The sequence below is a fragment of the Peromyscus californicus genome, unplaced genomic scaffold, assembly GCF_007827085.1.
Source record: "Peromyscus californicus insignis strain IS unplaced genomic scaffold, ASM782708v3 Scaffold_7__1_contigs__length_154581171, whole genome shotgun sequence".
In the NCBI taxonomy this organism is placed as follows: domain Eukaryota; kingdom Metazoa; phylum Chordata; class Mammalia; order Rodentia; family Cricetidae; genus Peromyscus; species Peromyscus californicus.
Window position 1 is genome coordinate 130,380,004 of NW_026294595.1, and position 27,295 is coordinate 130,407,298.

Consider the following 27,295-nt stretch of genomic DNA (forward strand, 5'->3'; position numbering starts at 1 on the left):
GATGGGGAAAGACGGAAAGTTGAGACTATGAAGTAGTCGTTCGCCCAGATTTAATCGCAACTAGACCCTCGCGCAGTTACTATACTCGGCTTCGTTGGTGCCACAGTGCGCAGGTGCACCCAGGCCTTGGTTTTACGCATGCGCATTATTTAACTCTGAAGCCACAGGCGGAAGATGGAGAGCGAGTGTTTCTTCCCCCCTCAGAACGTTCAGGGCTAGAACTCAGAGACTGTGGCTGTGTCCATGTTTGGAGCGCGAGCCTGTGTCTCACTCTAAACCTCCTTTCCTTTTGGGCCGCTCTAAGAAGTTGGCTGCCAGTACCTAATATGGCGAGGGGCCCTGCATCCGCGCGCTGGCTCCCGGCGCTCGGCTCCGGGGGGGGGGGGGGGGGGGGGGGCGGCGCCCCACGAAAGGGCGGGAGTTTGGGGGGGCGGGGCCTGGCTGCCCGACTGAGGGCCGCCCCGGGCCCGGCCTGCAGGGCGCTGTGTAGCTTCTGCGGTTGCTGAGGAGCACTTCAGGAATCCCGGGAACCGGCGCTGGTGAGGTGGGTCTAGGGCAGGCGGGAGGGGCCGAGTGTAACGGTCCGAGACCCAGAGCCCGCGCGCCCGCGGGGATCTCGCCTGAGCAGCGGCTTGCCATTTCCCGGGAGGAGCTCCGGGCCCAGAGAGGGGCTGGGACTCGTCCTTGGGGTCCCGGCCTGCCTGCCTGCCTGCGCTTCCTGCTGCAGCCCCCGCTCCGGAGAACTTCACACCAGGGTGGCCTACAGCCGTTAGCCAGGGCTGGCCCGCTAAGACGCTGCGCTCCCTGCAGATCTCACTTCGTGCTCCCCCCCCCCCCCCCCCCCCGAGCTTTGCAGCTCCCTGTGCCCCTGCGGATCTACCCCTTAAAAGTCCGGTCCCAGCCGCTGCTCCATCCTTAGATTTCTCATTCTTCAGGATCCAACGCAAAGATCACTTCTTCACTTGTTCAAAATCTTTCTTAGAGGCCTGCTCCAGAATCTCGATTCTTGGTTTTTGAGATCTTTGCCCAAGTCAGTGTTCTTCCCCTCGCTCATGTTCTGGGCTTGTGCATTTGAAGTCATGTCTTTTTTTCAACTCTATGTCCCATGATGATAGCAGTAAATAATAAAGTTACTGAATAGTTTCAAGATGACAGGTCTACTAAATGCATTGCCTGCAGAGGCTCCTTTATGCACGCAGCGATCTGTGATGTGGATTCCATATGTCCACATTTTATGCATGAAGAAATAAGACTCATAAATCAAGTTCTACGATGACTAGAATCTGCCCCATGTATATGATTGATGACCTAACAGCTTGTCTTTGCATTACTGTTTATACATTAGCCTGTAAGATATGGTGGGCAGGGATACAATTCAAATTTTACTAAAAGGACTTATTTTTATTTTTTGTAATGGGAATTGAACCCAGGGTCTTATTCATACTAGTCAGTGTTCTACCGCTGAACTAAACCCAAGCCCTCTTTTTACTTTTTTATTTTGGGGCAAGGTCTTACCAATTAATTTACCAAGGCTAGATTTGAACTTGGTGTCCACTTGTCTTGGCCTCCCAAGAAACTGAGATTTCAGGTCTTGTGTGTCCAAGCCAGACCTTGAGAAGGCTTATGAAGGAGAATTGATGTTACCAAATTGATAGTAAGCATAACAAAAATCAAGGCCAGATCTGGGTTGTCCTACGGGTACACCTGCTCCTCGTGTTCTTCCAGGGACGGTCTACCTGGTTTTGCTCCTTTTACCTCAGAAAGCTTCAGGCATGGATGCCATTATGTCATACCCCATTAGGAAATGCTCCACAGGGCTGTGGTTTCACAGTTTCTGACTTTGACAGCTAATGAAATGAGCATAGAATTTGGCACCAGATTAGAATTTGGTTTCTACTTTGCCACGAACTAGTTGTGTCTCTCTCTTTAAAAAAAAAAAAAAAGTGTGTGTGTGTGTGTGTGTGTGTGTGTGTGTGTGTGTGTGTGTGTGTGGCAGGGGAGGGGGGTTGTGCCATGCTGTGCACATGGAGGCTAGAAGACCACTTGGTGGAGTTGGTGCTTCCTTCCACCTTCCTGTGGACACACTTGAAGCATCAGGCCGCTTCTTTCCTGCTAAGCCATGCTCCCTTTCCCCTTCCACTTACAAACATTGTTTTTAATGTTGGGGGGCAGGGCAGGCGCACATGCATGCAGGGTCAGAGGCCTGAGAGCTGGGGCTGGAGTTGGAAGCAGCTGTTGGCTGCCTAGAGTGGGTGATGAGAACTGATTTGGATCCTCTGCAAGAGCAACATGGGCTCCTAACAGGAGAGCCACCTCTTTTTCACGTCTGTATTTTGTGTTGTTTTGCTTAGTTTTATTGTTATTTTCAGACAAGGTCTCTCTGGGTAGCCCTGGCTGTCCTAGAACTCACTCTGTAGACCAGGCTAGCCTCCAACTCAGAGATCCACCTGCTTCTGCTTGCTGAGTGATGGGATTAAAGACATGGGCCACGATGTCCAGCTTACACTAACATTTTTTGAATGCTAGTTTTCCTTTGTTCTTTCTTTTTTTTTTTTCCTGCCTTAGGATTTTGTTATTTTTATTTTACATGTACGAGTGCTTTGCCTCCATGTATGTATGTGCACCATCTGTGTGCCAGGTGCCAGCAGAGTCAGAAGAGACCCTAGAACCTGCTGGAACTGGACTTGCAGGTGGTTGTGAATCACTGTCATGAAAACAAAACCCAGCTCTTCTGCAAGAACAAGTGTTCCTGACCATGGAGCCCTGAATCTTAGTTTTCTTGATTTCATTGTAAAATGAGGACAGTAATTTGTTGTTGTTGTTGTTGTTGTTTTATTTGTTTTTGTTTTGTTTTTTTGTTTTTCGAGGCAGGGTTTCTCTGTGTAGCTTTGGAGCCTGTCCTGGAACTCACTCTGTAGACCAGGTTGGCCTCGAACTCACAGAGATCCGCCTGGCTCTGCCTCCCGAATGCTGGGATTAAAGGCGTGTGCTACCACTGCCCGGCTGTTTTTGTTTTTCAAGATAAGGTTTCTCTGTGTCACAGCTCTGGCTGTCCTGGAACTCATTTTGTAGACCAGGCTGGCCTTGAACTCACAGAGATTCTCCTGCCTCTCCCTCCTGAGTGCTGGGATTAAAGGCATGAGTCACCATGCCAGCTGAGACAGTAATCCCAATACCCCAAAGTTTTTTTTTTTGTGTGTGTGTGTGTGTGTGTGTTTGTGTTTGTGTGTGTGTGTGTGTGTGTGTGTGTGTGTGTGTGTGTGTGTGTGTTTGATAATGAAGGTTGCAACTGATTATTGTAAGGGTGAAGCTCTGTGCACACTTTGGCTTTATGAATGGTCATGGAACTGCCAACACTTTATAAAGCTATTGATGTGCATAAGGATCGTGTTACTTAATGGTATATATCAGCCAGTCCGATTTAATGGGCTCTTCATATATACCAGGTCTATTTTAGGAGCGTGACTACAACATTTAATAAAGCGATGTTAGCTGGGGTGGTGGTGCACATTTGTGATCTAAATACTTGGAAGGCAGAAACTGGATTCACAAGCTCTAGACCAGCCTGAGCCACCGAAGCAAGACACCATCTCAGACAAACATAAAACAGTATTTTTGTATTGGTGGGATTTACATTTTGGTAAGTTGTTACACATAATAATTAGAAGCAGATAGAAATGCCAGTGCATATGTCTAGAGTGATGGTACTTTACATGGTACAGCTTACTAAAAAAGTGACATTTGATCAGAAACCTGGTTAGAGCAAATCATGTGGCTAACAAATGAGTGTGGTTCTTGCTGTGTTCCAGCACACATGAGGATGACTGGCTATGTGGTTAGGGGAGCGGCAAAGGGGAGATGAAATAGGATTCATTCATTTGCCTAAGATGGGTCAATTAGGACTCTGTGGGAGATTATAAAGATTTTCTTTAGCTGTAGTTGGCTGTTATCTAGGATGTGGGGGTTTGTGTTTTGAGACAGAGTCTGTATATGTAGCCCAACTGCCTTTGAACTTACTACGTTGTCCATGGAAGACTCTAACTTGTAGCAATCCTCCTGCTTCAGTGCTGGAATTTTAGGCATGTCCCACCATGCCTGGCTATTTATGTTTTATTTGTTTGTTTTTTGTTTGTGTGTGTGTGCGTGTGTGTGTGTGTGTGTGTGTGTGTGTGAGTGTGTGTGTGTGTGTGTGTGTGTGTGTGTGTGTGTGTGTGTGTGTGTGTGCTGCAGTTCACGGGTGGAGGTTAGGGGACAACCTTGATGAGGCAGTTCTCTCCTTCCACTCTGGGTTCTGAGGACTGAACTCAGGCCGTCAGGGTGGCAGCAAGTACTTTTGCTCGCTGAGCCACCTCAACAGCCCTGTTCTTGTTTTAAAAGGACTCTCTAACTGTTCTGTTGAGAAAGAAGAAAACAGAATTCAGGAAGTACCGCTAGCACCTAGGAAGCTTCGGCCGTAGTCCAGCTACGTTCCTGTACAAGGAACCCTCCCAAGTTTACTATTAAACGGCGGCTGTTTATTGTCTCACACCGTCGTGGATCAGAAATTTGGAGCAGATTAGCTGGTGTTTCTGGCTTAAGAGGCTCAGGCAAGGCCAACAGTGATCTGAAGGTTTCCACCGGGCGCTGGAAGATCTGCTTCCAAGAGGCCTCACTCCCAGGCTGTTGGCAGAGTCCCAATGCTTTCCCCTGGGCCTCCGCACAGGTACCTGTGTGTCCTCGGGACAGAGCAGGTATTTCTCCAGAGACGTTGTTCAGAGAGTAAGCAAGCAACAAGCCGAAGTACCTTCTGTGACCTTGTCTCAGAAGACATTTCTACTTCAACATTTTTAAAAGATTTATTTTATTATGTGTATGGATGTTTTGCCTGCATGTATGTATGTATGTATGTATGTATGCGTACTACATGTATATCCTCAGAGGTCAGAGCCCCTGGAACTGGAGTTACAAATGGTTGTGAGCCACCATCTGGGGGCTGAGAACTGAATGCTGGTCCTCTGCAAGAGCATCAGGTGCTCTTAATTGCTGAGCCAACTGTCTAGAGCTAGTCATTTATTACCTCAGGACTAAGTTTGAGGTCTGCCAGGAGGAGGGCTCACACAGGTCTCTTTAGTATGTATTACTGACAATTTACTAATGACCAAAATGAATTAGACAGCTCTTGCCTTTGAGGCACTCAGAATTGGTAGCAAAGACAGACAAATGCTGATGGTAAAATGTAATGTAGATAGCCGGATGGTGGTGGTGCAAGCCCTGAATCCTAGCTCTTGGAAGGCAGAGACAGGTGGATCTCAAAGTTCAAGGCCAGCCTGGTCTACAAAGGACAGCCAGGGCTACTCAGAGAAACCCCAGAGAAAAAAGGAAGAAAGGTAATGTAGACGTTAGAACACATACCTTTGAATATAGGTGAATGTATATGTGAGCAAAAGACTGCGAGTGTGTGCAGGTGCATATATATACATGTATAGCTGTAACAATTTGAAGTCTTCAAGGCTTCATCTGGGTGGACAGGATAGGAGGTAGACTGAATCATGATATGGATCGTATTTTGGTACATGGAAAAGATTTGGGATTCTAGAAACTTCTGTTTGTACACATGCCAGATTGTATTTAATGGTTGTGTCATTGCCTCTGCCAAGCTGACAGCACCTTCGTGATTCCTTTCACAGGTTGCTGAGTCATGTTCCAGGCAGAGGGGTGCATGACATAGCAGGGGTTCTTAGTTTAGTGCAGACTCCCAAAGGCACACCTAGAAGCAGGAGCCCTGTGACATGCTCATCATAGCTCCTTTTTGAGGTTAGGGTCCATCCTGGTCTTTTCAAAGCGCTGAAGAGGGGACTGGAGAGATGGTCATTGGTTAAGAGCACTTGCTGTTCTTGCAGAGGACACAGGTTCAGTTCCCAGAGCCCACATGGTAGCTCACAACCATCTGTAATTCCAGTTCCTGAGTATTTGATGTTCTTTTTGGCCTTTTCAGGCACCAAGCACACACATGATGCATATACGTGCATTCTGGCAAAAACACTCACACACATAAAAATAAATAAATATTAAAAAAGAAAGTTCTGAGGAGTCCTGTAATAAAGGAACCTATTTACTTCATTCAGCCAGATTCACGCCACTTAATAAATGTTTGCTGAGTAAATCTAGCCTTTTGAATATTGTTGTATGTTTTGGTCCCTAGCTCAAGAGGAGGTCTAAGACACATAGACCCATGGGTAGACACGCCGCTGCAAGCAACCTCTGGCTACATAGGAACTGAGGATTTGTTCTCCGATGCTCCCATGGAGACAGGAAGCTCTGGGTTGAACATGAAGCCCCAGTCTTTGCAGCTAGTGCTGGAGGAACAGGTGTTGGCATTGCAGCAGCAGATGGCGGAGAACCAGGCTGCCTCTTGGCGGAAGCTGAAGAACTCCCAGGAGGCCCAGAAGAGGCAAGCAGCCCTTGTGAGGAAGCTGCAGGCCAAGGTGAGGCGGATGCCCCTCGGGAAGGGAAAAGAAACCCCACCCCTGGTTGAGTGCTAGAGCAGGGTAAGGGCTGGGGGAGGGAGAGACATGGAGGGGAATGGACCAAACATCCTGGTGAGGCTGGCCCAGATAGTCCACCTCAACCATAGCCTCTCCTCTGATGGTCCCAACTACTCCACAAAGTATGGATTATGTTCCCTCCACATATGACATTCACAATAGTTAAATTAGTTGTCTAGGTTTGTTCTCTTAGTCTAGAACAGTGGTTCTCAACCTTCCTAATGCTGCAACCCTTTAATACAGTTCCTCATGGTGTGGTGGCCCCCGACCATAAAGTTATTTTCATTGCTACTTTATAGCTGTAATTTTGCTACTGTTATGAATCATAATGTAAACATTTGTGTTTTCTGATAGTCTTAAATGACCTCTGTGAAAGAGTTGTTCAACCCTCTCAAGGGGTCTCAACATACAAAATGAGAACTGCTAGTCTAGAACTAAGCCCAAACCCGATACACAAGGGATATAGAAAATGCGTGTGTGTGTGTGTGTGTTCGTGTGTGTGTGTGTGTGTGTGTGTGTTTTGGACGCATGTAAACTGTGAGTATGAGTAGGGAGACCAGAGGTCAATGTTGAGTATCCTCTTCTACCACTCTCCACCCTATTTTGTAAGTTTTATTTTGTGTATTGTGTGTATATGTCTGTGTAAGTGTGTAACGTGTATGTTGGTGCCCTCAGAGGGCAGCTGGAGTTACAGACAGTTGTGAGCCTTGCTGGGTGCTGGGTGCTAGGAACCAAATTTGGGTCCTCCAGAAGAACAGCGAGCTTTTAAGCACTGATCTCTGTCTTCAGCCTCCACCACATTGGTTTGTTTTTTTTTGGGGGGGGTTGTTTTGTGTGTGTGTGTGTGTGTGTGTGTGTGTGTGTGTGTGTGTGTGTGTGTGTGTTTGAGATAGGGTCTCCTTTTGTTTGCCACTGTATGCCTCAGGTGAAGTAGCAGTGAGCTTTGGGGATGCTCCTGTCTCTGCCTCTTGTCTGTCTGGCTGTAGGAGTGCTGGACTGCAGGCGCACATCACCCGTCTGGCTGTACTTGAGTTCTGGGATCTGGATTTGGGTCCTAATGGAAGGACAGCAAGTACTTTCCAATGGAGCTGCTCTTAAGACGCTGTGGCCTTACTTCCCCACCAGCACCTGCTTCCCATGTTCACAGCAGAGTTCCCAAGATCCCTGGAGCCTTTGGTTTGTGTTGTTTATGCAAGCTGTAGCTATGCTCAGGGTCTGCTCTCTTTGCTTTAGGTTTTACAGTACCGGAGCTGGTGCCAAGAGCTGGAGAAGCGGTTAGAAGCCACCGGAGTACGTGAGATTGAGTTCTGGACTTCCCTGAGCCCTTAAAATATACTTGCTTGCCTTTATATGCCGTCAAGGAAGCCTGCGGTTATACAGGGTGTTCAGTAGGAGCTCCTCTGTCTTCAGCTCCAAAGAGCTATTAGTAAGGTCTTCTAGAGATCCTTGACCTGAGGGATTCCATCCCATGGTTTTCCATTTATAAATGCAGTTTCCGGGGATTTGGAGTAGTAGAATGGGCATGTGGAATTGGAGGGGAAATTCATTTTTCATCCAGCAGGTGTCAGTCTTTATACGTCAGGAAGATGTGCAGCTCTGCATGCCCACAAGCGTGCCTGCAGTAGAGGGCTGTATTTGTTGCCCGGGTAGGACTGTCTCTGAAAGACCCTTTTGTCATTCTTTGTTCCAGCTCCCTTAGGCACCTCCTCCTTCCTTCAGAGAAGTTCTCAGAAGGGAAGAAGCAGAAAGTATTGGGCACCTTCTGTGCAGACCAGGGCACCACTAGGCAGTCTGCACTGTGCATCACTTAGTTTGCATACTCTGAGGAGATGGCAGCCACCTTCGTTTTGTGGTCTAGAGATGATGAGTGACTTCCTGAAGTCCCAGATTAGTGTGATAGAAGTCAGGGCCCTAGTGAAAGATGCAACCTACATTGCCCAGGTTAGGTGCCATTTACCCCAAATGCCATCTTTTGGGAGAGGTGATTGGTTCACTTTTGGAGAAAGGAGTGCAATGGGTTTGCTTTCACAGCAGTGACCAAGAAAAGAAGCAAACTGCTCCCAAGAGAAAGAATAAAAAAGAAAGTGGGCTGCTGTCGAAGGAGGCATCAGGGAATTGTCCTGGGTGCTGTTTTTGTGCAGTGTTCTAAGGCCTGTCTCTGTCTCCTAAGGGACTGATCCCTCAGCGGTGGGAAAGCGTAGAAGAGCCAAACCTGGAACAGCTGCTGGTCCGGCTGGAGGAGGAGCAGCAGAGGTGATGGACCCCAGCTTTCTAACCTGAGTGGTCGTGAAGAGGGTGGATGGGAAACTTCTGTTCCAAGAGTGAACATGTGGGGAGAGTGCTGGGCATGTGGGTAACGGAAGGCAGGCAGAAAGCAAAAAGAGGGAGGGAAGGAGAGGACCAAGCAGACTCCAATCCTCCGATTCATGCTCACTGTCTTACTCCCAGAAGGTCCGATGGTGGGAGCAGACCTTTATTTTGCACTTGCTCTTACCGATTCCCAGTACAGGTGTGAGAGCCTAGTGGAGGTGAACACGGAGCTTCGGCTGCACATGGAGAAAGCTGATGTGGTGAATAAAGCCCTTCAGGAAGATGTGGAAAAATTGACAGTGGACTGGAGTCGGGCTCGGGACGAGTTAATGAGGAAGGAGAGCCAGTGGCGGATGGAGCAGGAGGTATGAAGAACAGGAGTGGAGTGTACACTCTGGGTGCTGTTCTGGGCAGTGCTGGAAAGGGTTAACTTTTGGACCAGGGTGGAAACTGATCTGTCATTGTTCCTGCCTCTGATTAGCCCCGCCCAGGCTGACAGCTGTACCCTGTTTCAGCTTTTTCTTGGTGCTGCCTAGTCTAGGCTTTGCTGGCAGGTAGTGTACCACTCAACTCCTGCCAAAGTGACTAGCCTTGGTTTCAAATGGATCTGAAGATGTGCTGTTTGCCTTTGTCTGGAGGTCTGCATAGCTAGATGCCAAAAAGGTAGCTGCTGGATTAAATGGAGGAGAAAACATAGTTATGGGCCCTGCAAGATTTCCAGTCACAGCTATAGACAGCAGATGTTTCCTGAACCTTTGCATGGTGCTGGGTCTGGGTGATGGGCATGTATTAGATCATCCAATTGTCCCGTCTACGGTAATAACTCCCATTTGCCAAGCAGCCACTGCATGTGGTTTTCAGATCTGGCCAAGTGGAAGGCGACATTTCGGCCAGGGCCCTTTGACCTCTTGAACCTCACTGCCAACTTCATTAAACCCTTCAGTATAACCTGAATATAGACACCCATTCATAAGCTCTCTGCTGGAAGTCTTCCCTCCCTCCACCCTCACCCAGCAGCCATGGGGAATCAGGACTCTTGTGTTGCTGCAAGGTCCCCTGCCCTCAGGTATGACTTTGGTTTCTGAATACAGTTCTTCAAGGGCTATTTGAAAGGTGAACATGGCCGTCTTCTCAGTCTGTGGCGTGAGGTGGTGACCTTCCGACGTCACTTCCTGAAAATGAAGTCGGCTACTGACAGGTCAGTATGGGCATGAGAAGAGAGGTTCACTCCTGCTGGTCTGGACTTAAGGCAGCAGACTCTGTAGAAGAGGAACTGCAGACAGTGGCTGGGAGGGAGATTTACTGAATACAGATCTTCTCAGACCTGCCTCTTAGGCTTCCTGGCCTTATGGCCAAGCTCTCGTCCTTGGTTCCTTAGAGTCTTCAATCTTCCTTCCTGTACTCAGAGACCTGACAGAGCTAAAGGCTGAGCATGCCAAGCTCTCGGGGTCCCTGCTGACGTGTTGTCTGCGCCTGACCGTGAGAGCACAGTCTCGTGAATCCACTGGATCTGGGAGAGCGGAGGAGAGTGAGCCGGCCCAGCTGCTGCTGCTGGTGGCTAAGACGCAGGCGCTGGAGAAGGAAGCCCACGAAAAGAGCCAAGAATTAATACAGCTGAAGAGTCAGGGGGATCTGGAGAAGGCCGAGCTCCAGGACCGGTGAGGTGACCCGTGGTCCCAGGAGGAACTTACTGAGAGAAAGCTGACTCCCCTAGAAAGTTGTGGGTGGGCAGAAAGGATGTCAAGAACACCCCCACCCTAAGAGGGGAGGAAATGTGACCTCTGAGTCTAGTTAGGAACCCAGGGTCTCAGTTGGGGTCTGTCACTGTCCCTCTGGCTACCTTGCACCTCAGTCTCTTTCCTGATAGTTTGTGTTGCCAGCTGGTCTCTGTCTGTAGCAGTCTCCTCCCAGCCATACTCTTCCTCACTTCTGTCTTCATGTGCTGACCTTAGCCTGGAGTGCCTCCCTCCTTCCCTCTGCCTGCCCTTAAAGGTGGAGTTCACATGTCACCTCTTCTGTGACTTGTCTGACTTCAGTAGCTTATAGTCCTGAGTTATTGACCTGCTTGTTACAGCACTGATCTTACTGTATCTCTTTAATTACTCTGTTTCTCTGGACCCCTCCCTACTTGTGGTGGTGGAGGGGAGGCTTCTTTGTTTTTGCTGTGCTGGAGATTGAATTCAGGGCCTTACATATGCTAGTCAAACATTCTACCATTGAGCTATACCCCACCTTGGCTGTTTTCACTTGTGGATTATAATAAGATGGGATTTTTAAAATAATAAGAAGGGAAGACATGAGCAGATTACCACTGACTATCAAGGCAAAGTCTGTGTGTCATACTAGGGTTCTGTCCCTACCTATTGGTGGTATATATAAGTTGCAGACTGTTTTATTTTCTTTTTGCTTTTGGAAACATGAAGAACAAAGATCATATCTTAGTAAGTTTGTATTTATTGTTTTGTGCTGTATCTCTCATATAACAGATAATTATTTGTTGAACGATACAATATTTAAATAAAAGACAATACAGTGATTCAGGTCCCCAGAGGTGATTCATAATAAAATTATTAAGGCTTAAAATTTTCTTTTAGCCAGGTGTGGTAGTCATCACTTTTGTCGTTGTTATTTTTGGTTTTTTTTGTTTTTTGTTTTTTTTTTTTTCAAGACAGGGTTTCTCTGTATAGTCCTGGCTGTCCTGGAACTCACTCTGTAGACCAGGCTGGCCTTGAACTCAGAGATCTGCCTACCTCTGCCTCCCCACTGCTTGGGATTAAAGGCCAACACTGCCTGACTGGTAGTTGTCACTTTTAATCCCAGCTCTTTGGAGTTATAAGCAGGCTTGAACTCTGTGAGTTCAAGGTCATCCTGGTCTACACAGCAAGTTCTAGACCAGACAAGACTATGTAGTGAGAGCTGGCCTCAAAAATGAATGAATAAGTGAGTGAATGAATAAATAAATAAAGACTCCAAGTAACATTAATTTAAGAAATACTTGTTAGTCAGGTGTCATGGCTCATGCCTATGATCCTAGTACTCAGGAGGCTGAGGCAGAGGATTTCTAGTTCAAGGTCATCCTGGACTACATAGAGAATTTCAGGCAAGACTGGCTACATACTCAGATGCTGCCCCTAAATTACGAAAGAGGAAAGAAAGCCATGCTTGTAATACTACTCACAAAGCTCTGAGATGTGCTGTTAAATGATATAGCTGTTGGTGATTTTGCTGGACATCGTTAGCTGTATTGTCTCCCAAGTCATCTGTCCTTTTTCCCTATCAGAGTCAAAACCTTGGGCTGGAGGGATCTTGGGACTATCCCCTGTGGTGGCAATTCTGATGTTCTTATTGGCTTCAGGGTGCTTGACTTCACAATCAAGCGAGGCCTGGAAGGGCCTGGGCCAGGGCTTTCCTTCAGCTCTCGGGCCCACAAACCCGCGTTCCAGTCTTGAGATGTGGTAAATCCCTGCATGTGTCTGAGTGGCTTTGGCTTTCCCCACCAGATCAAGACTATAGACTCACATGTTATTCAGGGAGTGCAAAGGACTGGGCATACCCAAGGGGTTCTGGGAGCTGCAGTGGGGGTGTCCATGTCGGGGCTGAGGTGTGCTGTTGTGTGGCTTTGTCCACGTCCTTGGGCTATCCAGGAGACAGTGCTGTGCTTTTTTCCTTAGAGTGACAGAGCTCTCTGCTTTGCTGACCCAATCTCAGAAGCAAAATGAAGACTATGAAAAGATGGTAAAGGCTCTGAGGGAAACAATGGAGATCCTGGTATGTGACCCTCTGTTGCAGAGGAGCCCGGAGTGGGTTGACAGGTTCCTTGTTCGTGGACAAGTAGTGAATGGAACCAGTTAAATGGTCCTTGGTGAAATCCTCCAAAGCTGAAAAGTAAACTTTCGCTGAATCTGAAAATTAGTTAACTCGTTCATTTACCTGGTCAATAAAATAATAACTGTCCACTATCCTGACTGAACTCCTGGGGAAATTACAATAACATATATATGAAATGTGGCCTTGTCTGAGAGAGAGACTTGTCATAGTGAGTTTGAGGCCAGTGTGAGCTACATGAGACCCTAAGGAAAGCTAAAGGGGCAGGATTGAGCAAGGTGTCAGGAAGGGATCTGGGGAGACAGCTGAGGAGTACGGCAGTACTTAGTCTGGAGAAGAAAGGATGTGAGGAGGAGAGGCTGGCTGCCCTCATATCTCCGAAAGTAGAGTTGATGGGGAAAAGCGAGTTGACCAGTTTAATGTTTTCCAGGGTAGAGCGTCCACAGTGGTAGAAGTTATAGATGAGGTAGTGGGTTTTGACTCAAGCTGGAGCTATCGCTTGAACAGTGTGTGTCTTATGAAAGAGTGCAGCTGTGCTCACTGGCTTAAACATCTGTCAGGGATGTCACAGAAGTGACTCTCCAAGATGGGATGGCAGAATCCCTGGCTTGATTCTGTGTTTCTTTTCATCTCAACACATTTTTGGTCACTGACTTTTGGTAACTGCTGAACCCCTATCCACATGTGTACCCCTACTCTCATGTAGGTTGGAGTCCACTAGAAAGCAGACCTGTGCCCCTTTAATTCCTTTCTGTCAGGAATTTGCCACGGCAGACATCCACAGGGCTCAAGTAACTTAAAATGAGTGATGTTGGATTGCAGAGAGTTCTGGTTTTCCAAGGCTGTCCAAGTTTTCACTGCTGATAGAACGGGGCAGTCATTTCGGTTTTTAATCATCTATTCTGAGCCTTTTGTTGCCATGTTACATTGTTTCAGACTCCCTGGGACGGGATGGTTGACAGAGTAGAATATGTCTTTGATTGATTTGGGGACAAGAATGCTGAATTCTCTTTGGAGAGTTTGGTGCTTAGGCCCTGTTCTGTCCCCTTACCAGGAGACAAGCCACGCCGAGTTAATGGAACAGGAGGCATCTCTGAGCAGGAATGCCCAAGAGGAGAAGTTGTCCTTGCAGCATGTGCTCAAGGACATAACTCAGGCACTGGTAAGCTCTCGTCCTGTAACGGACAGTGCCCCTCCTCCTGTCCTCTCATGCCTTGATTTCTAGGCTGAGGTTGGGCTGAGGGTCGTGTCAGGGTAGGTTCTCTCAGTGCGCGTGAAGATGGGACCCTGAAGTGTAGGTAAGCATCACGTCCTGGCCCTGGGTACGGGCAGCCGCTCTATCTTGCTGCTTGCTGAGGTTCTTAGGCCATAGGCTGGATTCCGTCTTTGTCATTGCAGTGGCATTTTCTTCCCCTTTCCCCTCACTTACTGCCCCAGAGAGAATTCTAGCCTCATTGCTGACTATACTTGGGTGACCAAACATGAAGAGTTGAAGGGACCAGTCTTGTCTTGCTCTCAGGTTGCCTTCCCTGTCCCTGCCCTAGGGGTAGGACCTGTGAAGGAACCCTTCAGGTTCTCCGCTCTGAGTGCAAGTCTCTCGGTGACACAGGGTTGCATTTCAGGCCTCAGTGGAAGAAGAGGACACTGTGACCCAAAGCTCAGATCGCGAGAGCTCATTGCAGTTGGACTGTAGTGGCTTCTCCCCGTTTGACCCCCAGGACCCAGACAAGGCTCTTACTCTGGTGCGTTCAGTGCTGACTCGGAGGCAGCAGGCCGTACAGGTGAGAAGCCCCGGAGCTGCTCCCCAGCCACAGGGATGGGTACCCCCAGCACATCTCCAGGCTGGAGTGTCCCCTTCAGCTAGCCAGTCAGAATGTGTTCAGTTGCACATTAATTTCTCTGTTTGCCCAGTGGTGCTTGTGGCTTACAGGTGTGTATATTCTCCACACCAATTGCGTGTATGTATCTTTGAGTGCCGCTAAGCAGAGTCCTGGGAGAGTGTAAATGTTTCCCAACTCCAAGCGGCCCTGACTGTCCCTTCTGCCACTACGTCTGAGGATGGCTTCAAGACTCTAGAGCTACAGAACCCAGTAACCCCTGATTCTTGGACATCTCAGGTGGCCACGTTTCTGTTCTCAGCTTGCCTTGGAGCCGTTCCTTTGATTTGGCTCCTTGCTCTTCACATCATTCTGTGGCTCTCCTTCCACAGGACCTCAGGCAGCAGCTCTCGGGCTGCCAGGAGGCTATGAGCTTCCTGCAGCAGCGGCATGATCAGTGGGAGGAGGAGGGCAGAGCCCTGAGGGAACGGCTGCACACGCTCACTGGGGAGCGGGATGCTCTGGCCGGGCAGACGGTGGACCTTCAGGGAGAGGTGGACTCTCTCAGCAAGTGAGTGAACAGGCTGCTTGCCCTTACCTTCCATGTCTGGTTTTGGTTTTGGTTTTTTAAAGGAAAGCAAAGCCTTCAACAGTTTGTTTTGCTCTGTATCTGGTTTTACTTATGGTTTTGTAGGGCTGGGAATCAAACCCAGAACCTTAGGCTTGTTAGGAAAGCACTCTTATGACTGAGCTACATTCTCAGTTCTCCAGTGTCTGGTTTTAGTCCTCAGTTAGCCACTTACCCATCACTGTCCTGTATTTGATTGACTCTTCCTGTTGTCCGGGATCCATGGATGCTTAAGGCTGCTTTGGTTTTTATTCTATTTCCTGTGGGAAAATCCTTTGGGTTGGGGTCTTTAAGATCGTATAATAAATGGTTTTCTGCTTGGAAAAAAGTTTTATATATGTACATGTATATATACATACATATATGAGATGTTGAAAAGAAGCAAGCTTCTCTCGCCTTCTGCTCTACACGGTCTTGTTCCACCAGGATCTCTGGTCCCCGGGTCTGTTCATCTCTGATCTGTGTTTCAGGGAGCGAGAGCTGCTGCAGAAGGCCAGGGGAGAGCTGCAGCAGCAGCTGGAAGTGCTGGAGCAGGAAGCATGGCGACTTCGAAGAGTGAACGTGGAGCTGCAGCTGCAGGGGGACTCTGCTCAGGGGGAGAAGCAGGAGCAGCAGGAGGAGCTGCACATGGCCATCCGTGAGAGGGAGCGTCTGTAAGTGTGACCAGGCCTCTCCTCACCAGGGCCTGGCCTTCCTTCAGGTCCACACCTTCCCCCACCCCATTCCTCTCTTCGGAAGTAGAATGCCTAAAGCCTGCAATGGTTCACATTAGCTTACTGCTGCTTCCTTTGTCGAAGGATGAGTTCAGAAGATTCATCTAGACACTGTTGAGTCCCTACAGGGACATGGGTGGGACATGGGTGGGCTACAAAAATGAGTAAGGTACTGACCATGATCTCAAGGAGCTTGAAATCGAATGAGAAGTCAGACAAGCAAACAACTGGACACGAAGCTAGAAGAAATATGGCTTCACTAGAGCTCAAGCTTGGTGGTTTGGAAGCATATGAGCAACAGTTAACTATTGAGAACCAGGGGCAACTCATGGAGGAGGGGTAGACTTTGAGTGGGACCTTGACCTAGTCTGCCTTGTAGAAAAAAGGACCCAGGGGACAGAATAGCAAAGAAAAGGAAGTAGGAGTTTTGTGGCATGTTCAGAGTTAGCTGGCTGTGAGAAGATAAGGCCACTGGGACGTGATAGGAAATTGACTGGTCAGGAAGGGAAATCCAGGGTCAGTGCCCCCAAGCTAACCTGTAAATTCCACCAGGTAATGCTGCAGTAAGGAACTGTAGGGCAGGACAGAGGCTTGCTGCAGATCCTGGCTTTGCCACTGGAATGGGTTAGTCTCTTGGCAAAATGGAGATGTTATTTGAAGAGTTATTGGAAAGATGGAGCAGTACTTCATAAAATCCTAGCATAGGGCTGTCAGGATAGCTCGATGTGAGTTCAGTCCTCTGACTCCCATGATTGTTCTTTGACTTCCATGTGTACTGTGGTTCCCTCCCCACACACAAATAAATGCAATTCATTTTTTGTTTGTTTGTTTGAGACGGGGTCTCTCTCTGTAGTCCTTGCTAGCCAGGTACTCACTTGTTAATGCCAGCAGAGCCCTGGCAGCAGCTCTTCCCTTGGTATAGTCCCCTCCTCTGTGCCTAGTAAACAGTGGAAGCTTGAGGAAGCTTGAAGGTCTGCCAAAGGGTAGAGCCATGCCCATGTCCTGCACTGAGAGCACAGCAGACAATCCACACAGATACAGCAGACAATCCACACAGTGTTTAAAATGTAATCTCTCTGACTCGATAATATAGTTAGACAAGTCAAAAGCCAAAGCTGTTGAAAAAGATACCAGGGTATATTGGCTCACACCTGTAATCTCAACACTTGGGAGGCTGAGGCAAGAAGATTGCTGTGAGTTCAAAGCCAGCTTGGGCTGCAGAGCAAGACCCTGTCACAATAAACAAACAAACAGGGAAAACCCACCTATTTAGAAAGATGCACACAGGGAAGTGTCGCCATCTTTGCTCGCTCCGGCCTTCCTTCTGTTGGAAACCATTTCAGGTAGCCCGTGTTTACCTGTGCAGTCCACTTCATGCAGAGTCTCTGCTTTCTCTTACGTTTTTCATGAAAGGCAGTACACTAACACACTTGTTAATGCACCTTGCTTTTTTCACTTGCTCTTAGAGAGCTTTCCTTATTAGTTTTTAGTAACTAATTCCACATTTTTAAAATAGAAAAAAATAATTAGATTCCTGTCCCAAACACTTCCCCTAGCTCCCTCTCCTTCCCTTCTTAGTCAGGAGACGCTGGCGAGCCTGGAAGCCAAACAGTCAGAATCACGAAGTGAGCTGATCACTCTTCGGGAAGCCCTGGAGTCAAGTCGCCTAGAAGGGGAGTTACTGAGGCAAGAGCAAGTGGAAGTGACGGCAGCCTTGGCCAGGGTATGTGGCCTTCTCACTTGGAAGTTGTCTTCCCAGGAAAGGGGCTTGGTGGCTCATTCTTCACTCTTCAGACTTCAAATCTTCCTATCTTTCTCTTCAATCCCTAGTCTGCTCTGGCTCCTCTCCCTCCCAACATGCCCTCTACATTGGGATTCAATGAGTTTTCTAAAGTATAAATCTGGTTGTTAGTCTCTTCAAGTCGCCCCATGGGGGCTGGAGGTGGCTCAGCAGTTGAAAGAATGCACACCGCTCTTGCAGAGGACCCGAGTTCACTTTCCAGCACCCACATCAGGTGCTAACAACTGCCTGTAACTCTAGGAGAATCTGACGTCCTCTTCTGAACTTCATGGGTGTGGCACTCATATTTGTACTTGTATTCCTTCATAAGAAAAGAGACACAGACACCTATATACACGTGATTTAAAAATATACATCTTTAAAAGAAAATTCAATGGCTTCTCAACTCTGGTACCCCATTCAACACCCTTTGCCATCTGCTTCAAACTATTCCCTTCCCAAGCTCACCCACACTCCAGCTATCCTCTGTTCTCGCCACAAGCATCAGCTGCGTTCTCGGGTCATCTTCTTCATGACTAATGCACTATACACACTTTTCTTTCGTCTTGACTCCCAAGAACCATCTCCCTGTCATTGTTCACTGTCCCAAGCATTTTCTCCTCTCCAAATTGAACTGATGCCTTCTTTGAGTTTTCATTTGTGCTCATAGTTTCTATACTGTCATGACAATCATAGTTTGCACATCTTTCTGTGTTTCTATTCTGTGAGCACCTTCTCATGAATGAATGAATGAATGAATGAATGAAAACCTTGTTTAGAATGGAAAGGAAGAGATGAAATATTTTACAAAAAAAAGCAGGTATTGGGAGTGTGTACGGTTTACTGTCCATGAAAACTCAAAGCAGGAAACTAACCCTTTTGTTTTTAGGCAGAACAGTCCATTGCAGAGCTATCAGCTTCCGAGAACAGCCTGAAGGCCGAGGTAGCTGATCTTAGAGCTGCAGCTGTCAAGCTTGGGGCCTTAAACGAGGCTTTGGCTTTAGATAAAGTTGGGCTGAACCAGCAGCTCCTCCAGGTGAGCGAAGAGTTGATTCTCAGGAGGGGCTGGGCCTTATCTGAGGATTAGCCATTAGTGGACAAAGCTGATGCCTGACTGAGTAGGGGGAGAGTCCTCAGTGGTCAGCCCCCAAGTGTAGCTGAAGTGAGCAAGAGGGACATTTACTGTGCAGAGAGCAAAGGGTTGGACTTACGCACTGTAGATTCCCTTCTCTGGACCTCCAGCAGAACCTTTGAGCTGTGGATAAATTATCAGGACTAGGGAAGGGTCCATGTCCCTGGAAGCAAGGCTAAGTGTTTAATTCTACTGGGTGAGGCAGATCTGTTGAATGGCCCAAGTGCCCCCAAAATCACCTCTGTTGGTTAAAAATTTAACCTGTCGTTTTAGTGGGGAAAACTGCTTGCTTCCCGTTCCCCTGAGACCCAGAAATGTCATTATCTGGGTGTTTTGTTTGTTTTGTTTTTGAGACAGTGTTTCATGCTACCAAGACTGTGATCCTCCATCACTTCCCAAGTGCTGGGATCACAGGCTTGCACCACCACCTGGTATTATTCTGAATTCTCTGAAAGCGAGATTTTGCCTTTTTTATCTCTATCCCAGCATCAGGCCCGTCTAGAATATAAACACCAGATCAAATGAATGGGTCTCCCCATCTCTTCAGAGCACTCCCATGTCCAGCTATAGGGGGCTCCAGGCACACCCTCCAAAGCGTAGGGAGCCCACCCATTGCCTTGATGCCTTGTGCTCCCTTCTTTCTGGCCAGTAGTTGGAGCAGGAGAACCAGTCTGTGTGCGGCCGAGTGGAGGAGGCCGAGCACTTGAGAAGTGCTCTGCAGGTGGACCTGGAAGAGGCAGAAAGGCGCAGGGAAGCCCTGTGGGAGAAGAGAACTCAGCTGCAGGCTCAGCTGCAGAAGGCAGAGGAGACAGGGGCTGAGCTCCAGGCAGAACTGCAGAGTGTCCGAGAAGAAAAGGAAGAACTTAAAGAGAAACTAAGTGAGGTGAGAGACCGCTTCCCTCCTGCCACAGTGTAATACACGCTCCTGTAAGCAGAGGACTCAGAGAATGCCAAGGTCTTACTTTGGAGTGACTTAGTGTCAGGGAGGTGTCTTCCCTTTGCTTTAAGGAATTTCTGTCAAAATCTGTCACTGACTCCCCGCCGCCCCACTCCTACATGTTTTTCCCTGTATTCTCTGCTAGTTCATGCTTAGTTCAAACATCTACAGTTCTTATGCTATTCTTATTTGTTTGATATCCTTAAAGGCCAGCCTATGTTGTTTACTTAATTCTTTATTTTGGTCTTTTGAGACAGAGTCTTAACTCTGTGGCCCTGGCTGGCTGGAATTCACTATATAGACCTCAAACTTGAGTGTCCCACCTGCCTCTGCCTCCTGAGTGCTGAGATTATTAGATACCATGTCCAGCTAAGGCCATGTCTGTCTGTCTTTCTGTTTGTTTGTTTGTTGTTTGTATTCGAGACGGTCTTTCTGTATTGTGGTTGTTTTTTGACTCACAGTTTGAGGGGACATGTCCCATCATAGTGGGAAAGCATGGCAGCAGATGTCTATGTGGTGGCCGGGTTTGTGGCAGCTGCTTGCCTGCATCTTAACTACCAGGAGACAGAGAAAGGGGAATGAACTGTTCTGCTGGGCCTTCTCCTGTTGCCCTTTTAATTGATTCTGAGACTCCAGTCCATGGGATGTTGACATCCATATTCAGATGGTTTTCCTCCTCCACTGGCATCTTCAGAGATACACGCCGAGGTGTGTCTCCTAGGTGATTCTAAAGCACCAAGCTCACAATGAAGGGTAATCCATGCTTTCCCTACCAAACTTCTCATTGCTCTAATACTTGAACAGAATCCATTCTTAGAGTCCCTTCTCAGGCGTTAGTCACTTTCTTGGTGTATATGTGGGTCCTGCTATCCGAAGCACAGAGTCTCTCACCCATAGGAAAACATCCTTTCTGACCTGGGGCCTCCTGATTGATCAAGGAAGAAATAAATAAATGCCAGTTATTCCTGGGTCAGCAGTATTCAGTGCTGGGTCCAGAGTCTCTGAAGCCCCTGGGCCCCTGGCTTACTGACAGCAGCCCTGGGATTCTGCCTCACTCTGTATCTCATTAGTTCCTTTTCCTCAGGCACATCACCAGCAAGAAGCAGCTACAGCTCAGCTGGAGCAGCTGCGTCAGGATGCAGAGCGACAGGGAGAAACACTTGCTAGAGCAGTCCTGGAGAAGGAGGCCCTCGTACGGGAGAGGGCAGCTCTCGGGGTGCGCCTGCAGGCTGTGGAGCGGGACCGACAGGACCTCACTGAACAAGTCCTGGGGCTCAGGTAGGCTCCACACTTAGCTCAACCAAGCACAGAGAGCTTTGCAAGGCTAAGCTAAACTCCCTGTTCTACATGTTGAATTCTAAATGAGCTGTAGACATGCAATTGCCCCATAACTTCTCTGTGTAGCCTGTACTTCCCCAGTCCCTCTTAAGAAAGGGTAAGGGGCCGGGCGGTGGTGGCGCATGCCTTTAATCCCAGCACTCGGGAGGCAGAGGCAGGCGGATCTCTGAGTTCGAGGCCAGCCTGGTCTCCAAAGTGAGTTCCAGGAAAAGCGCAAAGCTTCATAGAGAAACCCTGTCTTGAAAAACCAAAAAAAAAAAAAAAAAAAAAAGAAAGGGTAAGGGGCTTGATGGGGTAGAACTCTTGCTGATTCCTAAATCTCAGGTCAGCCAAGGAACAGCTGGAGAGCAATCTCTTTGAGGCCCAACAGCAAAATTCTGTGATAGAGGTCACCAAGGGGCAGCTGGAGATCCAGATTCAAACTGTCACTCAAGCCAAGGAAGTAATTCAAGGTGAGAGCCCGCAGGAGGGGGCATGCTGCATTTCACATGATGTTAACAGCCAAGAGGGCAATGGGAAGCTTTCCTCAGCCAGACTCGGGGCCTCTGAGTGGAAGTTGCTCATGGGGTGGGGGGCAGGGAGACTATTATTAGGTAAAAGGATGGGGCAGAGGCTCAGAGATATCCTGTCTGGCATCTAGGGGAAGTGAAGTGTCTGAAACTGGAACTGGATGCTGAGAGGAGCCGGGCAGAGCAGGAGCGGGATGCAGTAGCCAGGCAGCTAGCCCACGCTGAGCAAGATGGGCAAGCAGCTCTGGAGCGCCAGAAGGCGGCCCACGAGGAGGAGGTGAACGGGCTCCAAGGGAAATGGGTAGGTGGCGGGTGTGCTGGGGGCCAGGAGAGGCCGTGAGTCTCTTCAGTGAGTCTGCCACCTGCTCCCCCTGGTCCAGTGTTTGCTGCTTAGAAGGGTGAAATTTGATCGCCAGGATATAAAATCCAGTTTAATAATCCTCAATCCCAGAATGCCTGTCTCTGTCTCAACTTTGGCCTCTGCTTTCTGAGGCAGGATACCTCGTTGTGGCCTAGTAGGCCTCAGACTTGAACAGCGTCCAGCTATTAAATAAGGTAGCATATGAAAAAAAACTAAGACTAGTTCTTGGTGTAGTGTGAACACTGTAATTGTAAGCTCTCAATGTCTGTGTGTGTGTGTGTGTGTGTGTGTGTGTGTGTGTGTGTGTGTGTGTGCTACTTGATATGTATAAAGACTTAAACGTGGACCCTGGGAGCAGCCATGGCAGAGCACAATTATAATCCCAGCATTCCGGAAGCAGGAGGCTTGTGAGTTCAAGACTACTTGTGTTACAAAGAGATAGCCTTTTTCAAAATACAAAGAGACTTCCAGAAGTGATGGTGCTTGCCCGTGGGCCCTGCATGGATGCCACACGGGCTCTTCGTACATCTGGTTCCCTTCCATCACAGTAGGATGGACTTTCTGCATTGCTAATGCCAGTCTGTCTTCTAGTGACTTTCTGTTTGTCCAACTGAGCAGAGGACCGTTGTCAGCAGGAGGCAGGGTTGGCTGATTCAGTTCAATTCAACCATGATGTGGCTTTAAAAATAACAGTTGTAACTTCTATGGGGGTTAGAAAGCACATTTGCATGTTTTTTGTTTGTTTGGTTTTTGAAACAGGGTCTCTCTTTGTAGACCAAGCTGTCTTGGAACTCACTATATAGACCAGACTGTTCTCAAACTCCTAAGGATCCACCTGCTTCTGCCTCCCAACTGCTGGATTTAAAGGCATGCACCACCATGCCCAGGTTATACATCTTTTTAAATTTTTTATTTATTTATTTAGGGTTTTTTTTTTTTTAATGGGTTTCTCTGTGTAACAGCCCTTGGCTGTCCTAGAACTCATTTTGTAGACCAGGCTGGCCTCAAACTCACAGAGATCCGCCTGATGCTGCCTTCCAAGTGCCGAGATTAAAGGTGTAGGCCACCACTGCCTGGCCTATATATCATTTTAAAAAAAAAATCTCACTTGACTCTTAAGTTTTAGTGAGATAGATAAGGCAGGGATTGTTAAGCCTCCCTTCAGAAATGATCACCAGGCTGAGAGCAGTGCCCAAGTCACAGTGAGGCAGCGGGGAGATTCAAACTCCAAAGCAGCTCTCCTGCCTCTTCTGCTCATCCACTGGTTCTAACAGTGTGGTTTCCTTCACATGGTCAGGAGAAAGAGCGCTCCTTGCTTCAGCAGGAGCTGGATAAGACCCTGGAGACCCTAGAAAGGGAGAGAACGGAGCTGGAAGCAAGGCTGAGAGAGCAAGAGACAGAAGCTAAAGCCATCCGTGCACAGAGGGATGAGGAGCGAGCCCAGGCTGACAGCACCCTGTACCGAGTAAGCAGCTTGGAGTATCAGAACCTCGCCATCTTTTGAGTCCCCCAGTTTTTTACCACTTCACCATTCCAATGCAGGGCTCGAGCGGGGCTTCCTGAAGACAGTGTAGCTACCACTTTGCTGCTCGGGAGTGGGCTAAGATGCAGTTAGCGGCAAGGAGGCAATATGTCATACTTCCTGAGGGAGGGCCAGCACTTACCACATCCTGTCAGCTTGCAAACCAGTGGCAATCTTTGCACTTCCTGGTTCTAAGTTAATGGTCTTAGACTTTCCTTTGCTCTCAGCCTTCATCCTTGAGGAAGAACTTGGAGCAGGTGTGATATGCTTATGGCCTCCCGGGTGAACATGGTAATCCAGAGCCATGAAGCCCTTCCTGCCTTTCCACAGATGCAACTAGAAACAGAGAAGGAGAGAGTGTCCCTCCTCGAGACACTGTTGCAGACCCAGAAGGAGTTGGCAGATGCCAGTCAGCAGCTGGAAAGGCTGAGGCAGGACATGAAGATTCAGAAGTTACAGGAGCAGGTATGGAGGGTGTTCCTGGGTCTGATCCTTCTGCCTTCTCCTAAATGCAGGGATTACAGGTGTGGACCACAACACCCAGTTTTATGTATTGTTAAGGATTGAACCTCAGGGCTTCATGAATGTAGGCAGAGTTGTCCTGTCCCAACCACCTGCTCCCAAATAACTGACACAGAGGCTTAATATGAATTATAAATGCTCATCCAATAGCTCACGCTTGTTACTACCTAACTCTTACATTTAAAGTAACCCATATTTCTTACCCATGCTTTGCCACCTGGCTCATGGCTTGTTATCTCATTTTCTACATGTCCTGCTTCCTCAGTGGCTGGCTGATGACTCCCTGACTCCGCCCTTCTTGTTCTTAGCCTCCTCTGTGTCTGGCTGTCCTGCCTATACTTCCTGTCTAGCTACTAGCCAGTCAGCTTTTTATTAACAAATATGTAATACATATTTACAGTGTACAGAAGTATTATTCCACAGCACATGAATGCTAGGAGGCAGTTTTTAATTGTTTTATTTATTTAGTGTGTGTGTGTGTGTGTGTGTGTGTGTGTGTGTGTGTATACATGCATATGCACATGGCATGACATGCATATAGAATTCAACTTGCGGGAGTTGGTTCTTTCCTTCCACCATGTAGGACCCTGGAATTGACCTCAGGTTATTGTACTTGGCAGCAGCACCTTTACCCACCGAGGGTGGTTTTTGAAGGACACATGCGTAGGATTTCACTGTCATGGGGACCTGTAACAGACAGAGAGAGGCTTGGGAAATTCAAGGACAAAAAGAGGTGCATGGCTCTAGTGTGATGAACTCAGGGGAGAGAATGAAAGGAGACCTTTTTAGTCATCGTAGGAGCTTGGGTTTTGTTTTGAGGCCAATGGAAAACTAGTGAATGGTATTTTAAGAGCAGGGGGAACACATGATTTTTTAAAATATTTATTTTTATGTGTATGAGTGTTTTGCCTGCATGTGTGTATATATGCCATGTGCATGCCTGATGCCTGCAGAGGCCAAAGAGGACGTCAGATCCCCTGGAAACTGGAGTCACAGACAGTTATGAGCCACCATGTAAGTGTTGAGAATTGAACCTAGGTGTTCTGAAAGAGCCAAGTGCTCTGAACCACTGATCATTTCTCCAACCCCCGTGATACATCATTTTATATATTTCTATATACATATTTAAATATTTATTCTTTTATTATTGTCTTTTTGTGGTTCTGTTGATCAAACCTGGAGATTTGTACATGTTAGGCAAATGTTCAACTACTAAATTACAATGCCAGCCTAGAATATCTCTTTGAGGCTCTATTATGTAGCACCCACCTGCCTCTGCCTCTCTAGTGCTGGCCTTAAATGCATATGCCACCATGCCTGGCTAGGATATCTTTTTTTTTTTTTTTTTAAAGATTTATTTATTATGTATACAGTGTTCTGCCTGCATGTATGCCTGCAGGCCAGCAGAGGGTGCCAGGACTCATTATAGATGTTTTTGAGCCACCAGGTGGTTGCTGGGAATTGAACTCAGGTCCTCTGGAAGAACAGCTAGTGCTCTTAACCACTGAGCCATCTCTCCAGCCCTAGGATATCTTTTAATGCAGTACTTAACCAAGTGGAAGTGTGTGTGTGTGTGTGTGTGTGTGTGCAATCAAGTGGAAGTAGAGGTGTGTTCAGGAGGCTGTTAGCGGGTCTGAGTAAGAGTCAGTCACAAACTCTCGGCCTGTCCACAAGGTTGGCTGAGCCATGCAGTAGTGTGGAAGGAGGAGGGATAGGCTATAAAAATAGGGTGGGAAATGATATGCATTGCCAGTTCCTGGTTCAGCTTTGCCAACTCAATAGAAACAAAACACAGTATTTATACAACACAGATTTCAGGAGCTAGCCCCCATGGAAGCTTTTCTGCACTCACTCATCCTTTCTCTTATGTAGGAGACTACTGGCATGCTGCAGAACCAGCTTCGGGGAGCACAGCAGGAGCTGAAGGAGGCAGCCCAGCAGCACAGGGAGGAGCTTGCTGCCTCCGAGAAGGACAGGGTAGATCTACAGAAGCAGGTCTGTCCCTTTACCTGCCCTCCAGCCCTTCCCAGCACAGCTGACCCCTCCCACTCCCTTCTGTAGACAAGGGTCCCCAGTCCTGCTGCTTGAGCTTGGGAGGACAGGGACAGCTACAGAAATAACTGTGGAGTTGAAGGGTGTTCAAAGCTGATCATGTGCCTCTCAAGAGTTCTAGGGTTGTGTTATTAACCCTCCTTATCCACAGGTTCTGCCAACAGCTAACTGAAAATATTGGGAGGACATTGTACTGTAAATGTACAGACCTTTTCTTATTCTCTAAATAATATATAAGAACTGCTTACATAGTTTTTACATTGTATTAGGTACTGTTTACATTGTATTCAATATGATAAGTCACATGGAGATGATTTAAAATGTATAAGAGAATGTGAATAGGTTATAGTCACATACTATATAGTTTAATCCCAGCACTTAAGAGGTTGAGACAGGAGGATTGTTGAGTTTGAAGTCAATCTGAGCTGCATAGTGGGATTCTGTCTGTAAAACAAGAACAGGCTAGGAAGATGGCTCGGTTGATAAAGTATCCGCAGCACGTGCATAAGGATCAGATTCTCGGCCCTCACGAAAAGCTAGGTGTGGTGGCATGTGCTGATAATGCCGGGGCGGGGACAGGATCCCTGGAACTCACCTGTCAGCTAGTCTTGCTGACAGTAAACATCAGGTTTAGGAAGAGAGACCCTGCCTCAGTAAAAAAGGTGGAGAATGATAAAGACAAACATTAACCTCTGACCTCCATACACACACATTTGCACTCACATGCACACACACAAACATACACTTACACCATATGTACAGAACAAAGAGACCACTATGCGGTTTATATAAACGTCTGTAAACTTGGATATCCAGTGGAGATGTTACAGGATGCTGACACTACTGTTATCCCTTTGTCTGGAGTGACCATAAACTGACTTCTCAGGCAAGCCAGTGTCGGTCATCATTCCTGTCCTCACTAAATCTTACGTCTGTATCTACCACATGGCTTTTCCTTCTCATAGTCCGAGAGCAGGGGATGTTCTGAGTTTTTATTTAAAAAAAAAAAAAATGTGTGTGTCCGTGTATGGTCACTGTGGTCTTGCCCATCACTTTGCCTTTTGGTATAGTTGTATTCAACAAAGATTTTTATTTGTGTCTGCATTTATGTAGCATTTATAAGGCTATGGAGACAAACAGACTGAAGAGTTTGGGAGAAGGGAATAATTAAGAACAGGGTATGGTAGCCAGGCAGTGGTGGCACACACCTTTAATCCTAGCACTTGGGAGGCAGAGGCAGGCAGATCTCCATGAGTTTGAGACCAGCCTGGTCTACAGCCAGGACTGTTATATAGAAAAACCTTATCTCAGAAAACTAAAGAACA

General features: G+C 47.6%; 1 protein-coding gene across 4 annotated transcripts in view; it reads left to right on the forward strand.

The window, feature by feature from the left end:
* Positions 1–430: 430 nt before the first annotated feature.
* Cep250 (centrosomal protein 250) overlaps positions 431–27,295 on the forward strand; it is a 52,483-nt gene continuing 25,618 nt past the window's right edge. For 2 of the 4 annotated variants that reach the window (XM_052726372.1, XM_052726370.1), the window contains exons 1-21: positions 431–544; positions 6,182–6,464; positions 7,758–7,818; positions 8,695–8,777; positions 9,029–9,199; positions 9,926–10,032; positions 10,241–10,492; positions 12,506–12,602; positions 13,714–13,821; positions 14,282–14,440; positions 14,869–15,047; positions 15,575–15,757; positions 17,396–17,540; positions 18,487–18,633; positions 19,382–19,612; positions 20,751–20,944; positions 21,329–21,456; positions 21,645–21,814; positions 23,172–23,339; positions 23,727–23,861; positions 25,791–25,913. In XM_052726372.1, the coding sequence (XP_052582332.1) occupies positions 6,282–6,464; positions 7,758–7,818; positions 8,695–8,777; positions 9,029–9,199; positions 9,926–10,032; positions 10,241–10,492; positions 12,506–12,602; positions 13,714–13,821; positions 14,282–14,440; positions 14,869–15,047; positions 15,575–15,757; positions 17,396–17,540; positions 18,487–18,633; positions 19,382–19,612; positions 20,751–20,944; positions 21,329–21,456; positions 21,645–21,814; positions 23,172–23,339; positions 23,727–23,861; positions 25,791–25,913 (3,024 nt within the window). In that variant the 5' untranslated portion in view covers positions 431–544; positions 6,182–6,281. Of the gene's footprint in view, positions 545–6,181; positions 6,465–7,757; positions 7,819–8,694; positions 8,778–9,028; positions 9,200–9,925; positions 10,033–10,240; positions 10,493–12,505; positions 12,603–13,713; positions 13,822–14,281; positions 14,441–14,868; positions 15,048–15,574; positions 15,758–17,395; positions 17,541–18,486; positions 18,634–19,381; positions 19,613–20,750; positions 20,945–21,328; positions 21,457–21,644; positions 21,815–23,171; positions 23,340–23,726; positions 23,862–25,790; positions 25,914–27,295 lie in introns of those variants that run through there. The other 2 variants (XM_052726371.1, XM_052726373.1) reach the window with 2 other exon arrangements.